At 47.5% G+C, this 12,873-nt stretch overlaps 1 protein-coding gene across 1 annotated transcript in view; it reads right to left on the minus strand.

Annotated features, from left to right (window-relative positions):
• Positions 1-12,873, minus strand: part of LOC125945697 (uncharacterized) — a 104,473-nt gene that overhangs the window by 18,042 nt on the left and 73,558 nt on the right. The window contains exon 14 of the mRNA XM_049667943.1: positions 4,579-4,652. Within this exon, the coding sequence (XP_049523900.1) occupies positions 4,579-4,652 (74 nt within the window). The remainder of the gene's footprint in view (positions 1-4,578; positions 4,653-12,873) is intronic.

Genomic DNA, 12,873 nt, shown 5'->3' on the forward strand with positions numbered 1-12,873 from the left:
GAAGCTTGTGTATTAGGCAGCTGACAAGTAATATGAAAGAAAAGGTAAAAATGATTGTTTGCATTTCAGATAAGTGACAGCAAAGAACAAGCTTTATCTAATGTCAACTGGAGAAGGGCAGAGACACGCTGAAAAAAATGCCAATGTAAGGCGAATGCTCAGCGTTCAGCTGCACTGTCATGGCTTGCTACTGCCCGCAGAAAAAAAAGTGCCAATGTAACGGTGAACACTCAGCATTCAGCTGGACTGTCATGGTGGCCTGCAGCTACTGCGCTGTGCGGATTGTTGTGATTTAGCAGTTTGCGTTACCACCTCAAATTTCTGTAAAATACAAAGGAGACCAGCTTCCTGCTTGAAGCCAACCTGCACTTCGGGTGCATATTGAACTTGTCACAATAAAGGTTATTGGTTTGTTATATTCTTGAGAAATTACCTTCTCATACTGTGGCTAGGGATTCAGCAGCTACCTAATAAAGACGAAAATCATGCTGTTTGTATGCTAATTTTAGGAGATGAAGTACGGTACGCAATACATAAGTATGACCGATTAGAGGGAACAATATAGGCACACAGGCAATAGTGTGAGAAGTGAGCTTCACAATACTCCATAATAAAAATGACAAAAAGATACACATCTCGAGACCTCATGCTTCTCAACGATGATCTTAAAAAAGGCAATCTGACTAGATTAATATACAGTCTGTACAGAGTTTATCATGCAAATATAACCCTGACTCAAGTCAGGGTTATATTTAGCTCAGAGGAGGTAAGTTAAAGTTAAGTTCAATAAACTGAGGGCCCTCCAGATGACCAAAAGTGAAATGCAAGTGATTTGCCACTAGAAATCATGAAAATGGCACACACAGTAAAATGATTGCATATTACAGAAACATAACCTACAGCACACAATGCAATGATAGTTTTGTACGTACCTTTGTAAAAGCACGCAGATCAGGTGCTTTATAGTGGTGCTCTCTAGCTTGCAGCAGTGCTGCAGGTTCTTGTGGGATGCCTCCAGAATCCGCATAGCCTTCAACTGCAAGAAATGAATAATTTATTGCAACGTGAATCTGGAAACCTGTCATATCAGTGTAATACTGAATTGCAAAGAGCCTCACACTAGCAGCTACATTAATGCGCGTCTCGTACGAATCTTTCCATTATATCTCAGGAGGTTACACGGTTATGTTGTAACAAGTGAAATTCCATGCGGGAATGCAGCAAACGTAAGACTACCGGGAAAATCACCGAAACTCAAATATGTAATAAACAAAAAAGCATTGGATTATGAAAAAAAATATTGAGCACATGAAAAGTCTTTTGAACCCTAGGCCGTCTTTATATAGCGATAATATTCCGTCTTGCTCTTCGTCAGTGGTTTGACCGACGCGCCGCCCGTGTTATGAACTGGAATAGCCGGCCGTTCACGGTGGGTGGTAAGAGTGACGTAGGATAGAGCGCAAAGTAGCGCCACGAAATCGCAGCCCTTACTTTATTACTACAAGGCAAAGTCATTATCTATGACTGGAACAGCTAGCATACTGTTCTTTAGATGAATCTGTATATATAGTAAAAGCCAGCGTCTGATTGGGATGTCTCGATTAAAAAGAAACCTCGTCATTGCAATATCGGCGTATTGCAATATAGAACACGACAGATTCTATAGTACAATATAGAATACAGACAGGTTCTCGCGACGCGGGCCTTGAAAGTGAACTGTATACAAGAAATTCTTCATACAAACTGATATGTGCACAAGCGTCAAACATAGCTATCCTGTGCGAACGCGTGAAGCCCATGACACATCGACGTATACACACCTGCAGTGTACTCGCGGAAATGCTTGTATACGGAATAATGTTCTTCCGGGAAACTACCCAACAAACCCTAACTTGCAGTGTTTCCCTAATTGTGTTCCCATTCAGTCAGAGCAATGAGACGGGGTAGCATACTTCACAGGAAAATGGAAGTACGCGATAACATCAACAGAAGCTTTCGTAAAATTGCTTACTGTATGTGCACCAGAAACATGGACAACTTACGCTCAGAATGTGCTCTTCTCTTGTTACACAAAGCTCATTACATGAACCATAAGCTACAACAACGCGCACAAGCGCCAAACTTGCTTACCTTTCAAGACGTAGTCAACAAACGCTCTTTCGTCTCACAGGTACCGTGGCACCAACTCTCTTTCGGGCGCAAACACTGTAGAGCTGCCGATGAACTACAGCACCACGAACGCACAACCTACAACAAATTCTTCCATACACTGAGATGAAGGCCCAGTACTAGGCTTTTCACGAGAGAGCACAGGCAGGCGGGAACAAAGGCAGCTTGGACGGGTGCAGTAAGACACTGTTGACACTGGCGTATCGCACGAAACCCATGGCGAACACATGGCATTTCACGAGTCCAGAGGTTGTGCGATGGTTAATGCACACGATAAGAAGCACATTTTGCCTAGGCACTTCTAATGTAAAATTCAACTACCACCTCACTGCAACGAGCACTCGCGCACAGCCAACGTGGTCCATGCACTACAGCAACTTGGATTGGATTAGATTAATTGGCAACAAAACACTGCAGCAGCGCCACACTGCGGTTAACGAAAAGGAACCTGCCTCCCCGATTCGCATCGCTTCAGGAGCATAGCCTTCGAGATTCGCATTTGTCACTCAAGGGAAGTCGTAGCTGAAGCATGAGCCAATCCACGCGCCGCCCGTGCGGCTCCGTCTGCTTGAAATGACGGACGGTCTACGGGCTAATATGACACTTACCGAGCACATATCCGTGGTCACCGCCCATATACACGTTAATTAAGGCGCCAAGTGTAGTGTTTTCGAGAATATGTGCCCTCATCTTGAATTGATGAGACGATATTTCCTCTTGGCGTCAGGAATAAAGGTAACAAAACATGGCGATGTCTGGCGTGCTACAGCAGCTGAAGCTTCGGCTGAAATGCAACAGGCGTACTGCTTGCACGCAAGCGCAAACAAACAGATACGGCCATGCCAGGTACACAACTGACTACTCAGTAAACTGACAATCGTAAATTACTCACTTGTGTGCCCAAGCAAGCATTTACGGAATCCTTGCTGCCGTATGAATCCCGCCAATATTTCAACACAACACCCGCAGTTTTGAAAAGAAAGGCTCTTTTAACAGTGACCGCAGGTACTGCATTTGCGAGAGTTTTGTGTATAGTTTGCATAAAATAGTATAGGAAAGGTTTCATAAGAAGCCGAATTCCGAAAAAAGTTAAGCGTCATGAAAACAAATAAATGGCTTTACGACATGTCAGAAAGTCTAGGCATTGTATGGTTCCTGCTGGGGCTACTATAATACGTGCAGTAGTGGTAGCGTCTCAGCCTCACACACAGAAGTCCTGGGTTCGAGTACCAGTCCATGTACAACAAAATTTTTTTTTGAAGTAGGAAAACGTTATTTACAATTTCACTGGGGCAGGCTAAGATATTTTACCTTAGCTACTGCTAATTATATATGCACGCGTAATAACAAAAATTATTCTGTATCCTCGCTTTCTCTTAAACTGCAGGAAGCAATTATCAGTATGACACTTAGTTTATTCGTACTAATTATTGTATTACCGATATTGCATGTTATGCTTTTTATTGAAGTGTTAAATGAGCAAATGAATGAAACAAATGCAATTGTTATAATTTTCTGTACACAAAAGTAAAGACAGAGCCTACCAACTTTCTTTAAACTTTCTTCAAACGAACTTGCTTCAAGCGAAAACAAGAACGGAGCCTATCAACTTTCTTTAATGGTGCTTTAAACAAGCTTTCTTCAAACGAAATTAAAAACAGAGCCGACTAACTTTTTTAAACTTTCTTTGAACAAACTTCGTACAAACGAAAGTTATAACACAGCCTACCAACTTTTTAAAAACTTTCTTTAAAGAAACTTTCTTTCAACCGAAGTAAAAACAGAGCCTACCACCTTTATGTAAGCTTTCGTTGAAAAACTTTATACAAACGAAAGTTAAAACAGAGCCTTACAATTTTCTTTAAACTTTCTTTAAACAAACTTTCTTCAAACCGAAGTAAAGACAGATCCTACCAACTTTCTTGTAACATGTGTTAATAGAAAGTAAAAGTACATAGAGTGTTACTAAAGTTGATAGAAAGTTGGTAAGAGGTCTAAAGAAAGTAAGGAAGTATTTTTGTATGAGCACAGGCACCACGTCTACGTGAACTGTTTAGGTGAAAGAAACTAGTCAATAAACCCACACATCCGCGGGCAACCGTTGTGAAGATTCTGACAGTGCTTTGAACACACAATCTGATGGGTTCTGCTGCTGAAATACTACATAGAGCGTATTAAAACACAAATTTCACCCTCAGTGAAGTACTCTATTTACCAGCAATTGTTTAAAAATGTGCTCATGCAGTGCCGTAAGGGCGTATTTGTTTCTATTCAGCTTCGGTTACATGAACTGGTCGTGAATAATTGGGGAGCATCCTTGTGGTATTTTGACAAACGCCCACATATAGACATCATTTCGAATGACTACCTGTGTAATATATACTGAAAATGATAATCACAGTACCGTACCCTCTGACATGGTCTTCAGGGCGACGCTCCGCATTCCACCACTGCGTGTAATTTGAAATTTCACTGTCTCTTCTCTGGAAATATGAAAAGTCTAGCATTTGCAAGGTTACATGGCAACATTCACAACCAATGAAAAATTGAGCACGCCTTTACGTCCTCTCGCTCAGAGTAGTCATATCCGGTAAAGAGAATGTGTCCTCCTTCGGCCGCGGCACACTATCTTCAGGGAGACCGAGCTGACTCGGTACTTTAAAAGACTTAACAAAGTGAAAAGGTACCCGTCAAACAGCGTGTGCGATACTAGACGGTGGTCGCGCAGATAGCGCCACTGGAACGACTCGTTTAATTCATACACAACGAGGTGACTGCAAGCACTGATCTTAAGCCGAATTTGTGTGCATTGTGGTGCGAAATCTAACTCAATGATATCTTCGAATGCACAGTTAGATAGTAGCAATGTGCATCGCAGTCACCTTGCAATGCACCAGAAAAGACAAATTACTGCATTTATGCTAAGAACTATGATCATCGCTACTCAGCATAATGCTTATGCACACCTTTTCATTCTCTCTGATTACCAAAGCTTCTATTACCTGGCACACAAGCATGTCTCAACTATCACCTGAGATTCGAGTAATAGGAAGCAACTGCTCACCTACACAAAAATGAGAATGCGCTGGTAAATGCGATGTAGTCCTATTCTTGATGTAAGCTCATCGTCCCATGACCGATAATTGATACGCTAACCATCTCGTCCGATATAGACGCTTCTTAATGCAAGTGATTATTTTGCGGCGCCAACGCCTCGCGTGACATTGATGCTGGCATGTTTATGCCTAGAAGAGGGCTTCACTGCTGGCCCTAAAAAACGTGGAAATCCCCCAGCCAGCCTTCGTGGGGACTAGAAAACGAGATCCAAACTTTGTATTTGTTCCCACATTTTTTTAGGTTGCGCGATAATTTGTGCACATATCACACCACCTCGCGCCTCTTCGCTAAGAGCGTGCGCTTAGGTTTCTTCAATGCTGAGTATTCTTTGCCTTATTCCAGGCACTGTACGGGAGGCTGTTATGTCTTTCCTGGCTGGCCACACTTCTTATTTCTGCAAAAGAAAGAAATATTGTGCAGATCCCACGAACTGTGAAAATCGACGTTACGCAAAGCATTTTGCTGCTGCCTGGCTAACCATCATTGCTTTGGCTTCTCAAAAGTGTTACCAAGTTCACCAACATCTTTGTGTAAATCGAGTAGTTTTGTGTATGTTGACGGGAGCTTATGTGTTTGTAAGGAGAGCAGCGCAAATATTGTGTGGGGGCAGCGGGATTATTTCTGCCACAGCCGTTAGACGCAAATTGATACGTGCTCATTGGATTTTACTGAGGTACTCACCGGAAGTTAGCGCGAGTAGCACGGCTTTCGATGTGTTCAGCGACCTAATTGTTATACAATCGTACACACCTATATTTATGTCATGTGGTTTATGTTAAAACGACGATGGCATTTGTACTTCGGCTAAAAAAGCTAGAACATGATTACCTTTAGCAGATCATAAATGTGTACATCGTCGCACAATCTCCACGTAGCGTAAGCTCCTGCGAGGACTGGGGACTGGGGGTTTCATCCCGGAGATAGTGCTCTCCAACAACACGCACTTCAAAGCACGAACTGTAACGTGAAAAGAATATGAGAAAGTGGTACGGGATGCGAACTCCTTTTTTTCGTATATGGGAAATTTGTAGCTTCTTATCGTGGGCCGATGCCGGAAATTGTGGGCTGAAATGTGCTACGGGAATGTGCACCTGGAACCATGGGTCAACGTGTTGTCCCGAATATATATATATATATATATATATATATATATATATATATATATATATTATTACGGGCCGCCTCTTTGCATTAAGGAAGAAAACGACGATCGCCGGGGACGCTGCGCGTGTTCAGCCATCTTGGCCATCTCTGTCAACAGTCCCTGTTTATAAATCCGGTCTCGCTTTTATCTCTTTGACACCCCGTCACAGTTTGGTGGAGGTGCGGGGTATTCTCGCCAGACGACGGAGCTCCGAAGCGGTCGGCGCTGCGATGCGACCGGAATCTGCTTCTGCGCCGCCGACACCGATTGTAGTAGTCCAACACCGAGACCTTGGAACGTTCAACGGGACCGATGGTATCGACATTTAGGACTAGCTCACGCTATACGAACGGGTGAGCGATTCCAACCACTGGGACCTGACAGTCATGCTGGCCAATGTGGTGTTTTATCTTAGTGGAATGGCGAAGATGTGGTATGACAATCACTAGGCCGACTTTGAGAGCTGGGATACATCCAAACAAAAGCTCCGTAACCTGTTCGGTAAGGCCTCCAGTTGAAAAATCGCTGCGAAGCTACAGCTGTCAACTAGCGCCCAGATGTCCATGGAATCGTATTTGTCGTACTTACAGGATGTGCTGGCGCTGTGGCGTAAAGCTGGCAGTAACATGCAAGAGTCTGACAAGGTTGGCCGCGTCCTGAAAGGGATAGCAGATGACGCATTCAATCTGCTCATGTGCAGAAATTGTGCTACCGTCGATGCCATGATCGAGGAGTGTCAGCGCTGCGAGCAGGCTAAGAGCCGCCGTATTGAACACCATTCGCCCGGCTTTCCAACACCGCTGCAACGTCTTCGTGTAAAGAGCAGCCGCAGTCTAACCTTTCGCCGCCTTCGGCCGAATTGACGAGGATTGTCCGCCACGAAATCGAGGCAATGGCTACCGCTCGCCTCTTTACCAGCTCTAACGCCGGCGACTCGAGCACACCAGTGGTTTCACTCGTCCAAACCATCGTGCGAAACGAACTCGCGAATCTCGGGGTTCACGCTGCTTGCGCCGTTGTCAGCCCTACAGCCGCTTCCGGGGCCCCGACATCGTTCCCTCGGTGTCCACGGTTCGCTCCACGATCTCGGAACCCTGCTGGTTGGCAAACTGAAGACGATCGGCCTATCTGCTTTAACTGCCGCAGTGTTGGGCACGTTGCTCGCTACTGTAACAACCGCTGGTCGCTCGCGCAACGTACTCCATCCTTTGGCCATGCTCGCCGCCTTAATCGCAGCCCTTTTGAACCACTATCTGCGGCACACCCCTAAAAACCTGATGCTGCCACGACATGGTCCACCCGCTTGCCGTCACGTAGCGGTCACCAGTCGCGTTCGCAACAGTACCGCCGTCCGTCCTCCCGCTCACCGCCACCTCGCCGCGCCCCGTCGCCAAACAACCGTGGCTCCTTCATTTCGGAAAACTAAACGATGCAGCGCCCGACGGTAACGCTGCATCTACGACTCTGCCCCAAAACCCTCTTGTTACTCTGCCGACTCGACGCTGTGTGTTGGACGTTGACGTTGATGGCGTCACGATTTCTGCCCTTGTTGACACCGGGGCTTCTATTTCTGTCATGAGCTCTGGTCTTCGCCGTCGCCTAAAGAAGGTGGTCGCACCTGCTGTTTATCACGTTGTAAGCGTGGCCGATGGAGGAACTCCCACCATCCTTGGCATATGCACTGCCCGCATCACCATCGCCAGTCATCTAACTTCTGTTTTATTTGCCGCTCTTGAATGTTCGTACGACGTTATGCTTGGTCTGGACTTCCTCGCAACTAATTCTGCCCTAATTGACTGTGCAACTGGCCTCCTGCAGTTCGAAATACCTCACCTAGCTGATGCCCAAACCACGCCTTCGGCCCGTCTCTGCTCTCTAGACTATGTGCGCATGCCCCCGCAAGCCACCATTTATAACGCCATGGTCTCCAACCCACCTGTCGCTGATGGCAATTACGTGCTATCCCCGGTAACAGACGTTCTGCTCGCCAAGAAGGTCGCCGTGCCTAACACCCTAGTGACTGTCACCGGCAATCGCATCGCCATTCCTATTTTAAACTTCAGCGCCTCTCATCAACTGATTCCGGCAGGCATGTCACTCGCCGCCATCACTGCTGCCGAATACTGCCAAATTTGCGCGTTGGATCGCACCAGTCCCTCCAGTTCGTCCTTCATTTGCACCACAAGCTGTTCGCCGCGCGATCTCTTTGTCGGAATGATCCCTGCTGACCTTCCTTCTGATCAAGCTACTGACCTTCGCCGCCTCCTGGAGACTTACCGCGACATTTTCGACTATGACGATCGTTCTTTGAGCCAAACGTCTGTTGTCCAACATCGCATCGACACGGGGAACGCGAGCCCTATCCGCCAACGTCCCTATCGTGTCTCCCTCGCTGAACGTCGTGTGATCCAAAGTAAAGTTGACAAAATGCTCACAAAAGGTGTTATCGAACCTTCTTCCAGTGCGTTGGCGTCCCCTGTGGTACTAGCAAAAAAGAAAAAACGGCAGTTGGCACTTTTGTGTTGACTACCGACACTTGAACAACACACGCAAGGACGTATACGCCCTGCCCCGAATCGATGACGCCTTAGATTGCCTCGACGCTCCGGTTACTGGCAGATTACCGTTGATGCCATGGACCGCGAAAAGACTGCGTTCGTCACACCAGATGGACTTTACCAACTCAAGGTTATGCCTTTTTGATTGTGTAATGTCCCCGCAACCTTCGAGCGAATGATGGACTCTCTCCTTCGGGGCTATAAGTGGTCTACGTGTTTATGTTATCTAGATGACGTGATTGTTTTTTCGCCTACTTTTGAGTGCCACCTATCCCGCCTGTCCGCCATTCTCGATGTGTTCTCGATGTGTTCTCACGCGCTGGCCTGCAACTTAACTCCTCCAAGTGTCGTTTCGCTCGACGTCACATCACCGTTCTCGGTCACCTTGTTAGGTGTCCAACCTGACCCCGACAAGGTGCGTGCTGTTCGAGACTTTCCTTTTTCCTCGCTCAGTTAGCGATGTACGGAGCTTTGTCGGCTTATGTTCCTACTTCCGCCGCTTTGTCAGGAATTTTGCCGACATTGCCCTGCCGCTTACTGACCTACTCAAGAAGGACATCTCTTTTTCCTGGGGTAGTGCACAAGCTGCCGCATTCACCACCCTGGTCATTTTACTGACTTCACCGCCCATTTTGGCGCATTATGACCCGTCGGCCCCTACAGAAGTTTGCACCGACGCTAGTGGCCACGGCATAGGTGCAGTACTTGCCCAACGCCAGAACGACCAGGACCGTGTCATTGCCTACGCCAGCCGCCTTTTCTCGTCGTCGGAGCGCAATTATTCAATAACTGCGCTTTGGTCTGGGCTGTGGCGAAATTCCGCCCTTATTTGTACGGCCCAGCGTTTTCCGTCGTCATGGACCACTATGCCCTTTGCGGGCTCTCGTCGCTGAAGGATCCTACAAGATGCATTGGTCGCAGGGCGTTACGACTACAGGAGTACACCTTTAATGTGCTCTAGAAGTCTGGTCGGATACACCAAGATGCTGACTGTTTATGACGCTACCCTGTCGACCCTCCCGGCACCGCCGAAGGTGATATCGGTGACTTCGTCATGGCTATTGCAGATCTGGCCAACATACGCGCTGAACAGCAACGTGACGACACGTTACGATCTACAATTGGCCGCCTCAATTCTCGTAAGCCCGACCCATTGCTTCGTCTGTTTGAGCTTCACGACGATATTCTTTACCACCGTAGTACCACTCCCGACGTCCCAGAGCTTCTGCTTGTTCTCCCCAAGCATCTCCGTGCTACTTTTCTCAAAAACTCCACGATGCTCCGACCACAGGCCATCTTGACGTATCCCGCACGTATTCCGCGGCGCCGGTTTTTCTGGCCTGGTCTGTACCGATCTTTTCGACGCTACGTTGCTGCGTGTGACCTTTGCAGTGACGTAAACGGCCCTCGGAGTTGCCTGCAGGCCTTCTGCATCCTATTGAAATACCCAGGAGCCATTCTACCGCATCTTTCTTGACCTCTTCGGTCCATTTCCTACGTCTGCTTCAGGGAACAAGTGGATCGCAGTTGCGACCGACTACGCTACGCGTCTTGCCATCACGCGAGCTTTGCCGGCTAGTTGCGCCACTGACGTAGCCGATTTCCTCCTTCTTGTCGTCATCCTTCGTCATCATGGTGCCCCTCGGCAACTGCTCACACACCGAGGCCACTACTTCTTGTCGAAAGTTGTCAATGACCTCCTTCGTTCCTGTTTTGTGGAGCACAAGCTCACTATTGTATACCAGCCGCAGACCAACGGGCTCACCGAAAGGCTGAACCACACCTTAACCAATATGCTGTCGATTTACGTGTCTGACGATCATCGTGACTGGGATATTGCTTTGCCATACGACACGTTCGCGTATAACTCCTCTCGTCACGACACCGCCGGTTTTTCGCCATTTTACCCATGTATGGACACCACTCTGCATTGCCTTTTGACACGCGACTGCCTGCTGTTGTACAACATACCACGGAGTATGCCCACGATGTTGCCGCGCGAGCCCACCTGGCACGTCAGATCGCTGATGAGTGACTATCCGACTCGCAATTATGCCGAAAGCACCGTTATGACTGCAGCCACCGGCACCTCTGTTTTCTCCGGGATCTCTTGTGCTTCTCTGGGCTCCTTCTCGTCGCGTCGGTCTCACCGAAAAGCTTTTATTGCGTTACACTGGACCTTACAAGGTTTTACGGCAACTTAGTGACGTGCACTATGAGATCCCCCCCCCCCCCCCCTGAACAGTTTTTCAGCATCTACCCTGACATCTCGTGACGTCGTGCACGTATCCCGACGGAAGCTGTACTTTTCCGTCGCCTCCTCGTGTAAATGGTCTGCGCCGAGACGGCACTCAGCCCGCCGGGGCGGTTAGATGTTACGGGCCGCCTCCTTGCATTAAGTGAGAAGACAACGATTGACGGGGGACGCTGCGCGTGTTCAGCCATCTTGGCCATCTCTGTCAACAGTCCCTGTTTACAAATCCTGTCCCGATTTTATCTCGTTGACACCCCGTCACACAATATATATATATATATATATATATATATATGTGTGTGTGTGTGTGTGTGTGTGTGTGTGTGTGTGTGTGTGTGTGTGCAAATAATGCGTATGTGCGTGTGTGTGTACTACTTATATTAAGAAAAATGTTATAAAACAGCCTGATCGCAGGATTCACACAGGGAACCCTGAGCATAGCAGCTCCATGCTCCAACCATTTGACCACGGGCGCATGACCCAGCAAGGGGGAACATCCTTAAGCATCATCCGCGTGCAAACGAGCGCGTGGAGGCACTTGGCGAATTTTTTTGCAATGTCAATTATAGGAACACTCCATGTGCTCTTTCACCGTCGTCTATAGTTACACATGCAAATATTGATTTCTTTAGTTTTAATTTGTTTTGTCAAGAACATTACTTACGGGAACTGTACGCTTTTCCTTTGGGTCACAATTTGAACGCCTATGTGGCAAAATACATCTAGGCGTGTTCGTGTTCTAATCCCAGACACTTGAGCACAGAACCAGCTGTATTCTAAATCGTCAGGTTATACAGATTTGCTTGCAGGAACGAATTTTAACACAGCCTACGCAGACCATGCAGACTCTGGCGGCTTTTGCCATCATTTCCCCAGACGCATTAGCCATGGTAGGGTGGCTAGAAAAGTGTCTACTGGTGCTGGGTTCCTGCGGCGAAGCACCGCGTCTCTCACATGGCACAAACATGCCTGAGTGTGTTAATTGCCTGAATGTCCGCACAGAAGCTCCTGTGACACGCTAATCGCACAGAAGCAATACGGGACCACAGCATGCGACACGCTGATCGCACCGAAGCAAAACCACACCTATGAAGAAACAACGTGTTGCTGCGTGTGCGGCGCATTTTGGAGCTTAACGCCGGAGGCGCCCAGACACGGCGCTGCAGAAACAGGAGGCCCAGGCTAAGCGACAATGCCGACAAAACCCTACAGTTCAAACGCGCGAAGTGGACGCACATCGTGCCCACCGCGAGCATGTCACATTGCAGGAATGCGAGACCGCGCAAGGAGACAATGCCGACAAGAACTTGTGGTTCCGACTGATGCTATTCGCGTTCATCGAGTTCTTCCTGTCTATGCGTGTCTGCGCGCCTCCCACAACGCCTGATTGGTTAGCCAGCTTATGGGAACTGTAATTTATACAGCCACTAAAGCTACGAGCCTTCCTCTGTGTAATATTGTAACATGTTGGTATCGCATTTATTATAGCGCCCTTATGACGAAATTGTAATTTTTTATAGATAAGTCAATGAAAGTGGCCAATCGCCGGGTTCGAACAGATGACATCTTGCAGGGAAGTCTGATACGGTAAGCTATAGGCCATGGACTATTTTCCCACATAACGACGTGCC

The sequence above is a fragment of the Dermacentor silvarum genome, chromosome 5 (assembly GCF_013339745.2).
Source record: "Dermacentor silvarum isolate Dsil-2018 chromosome 5, BIME_Dsil_1.4, whole genome shotgun sequence".
Lineage (NCBI taxonomy): Eukaryota > Metazoa > Arthropoda > Arachnida > Ixodida > Ixodidae > Dermacentor > Dermacentor silvarum.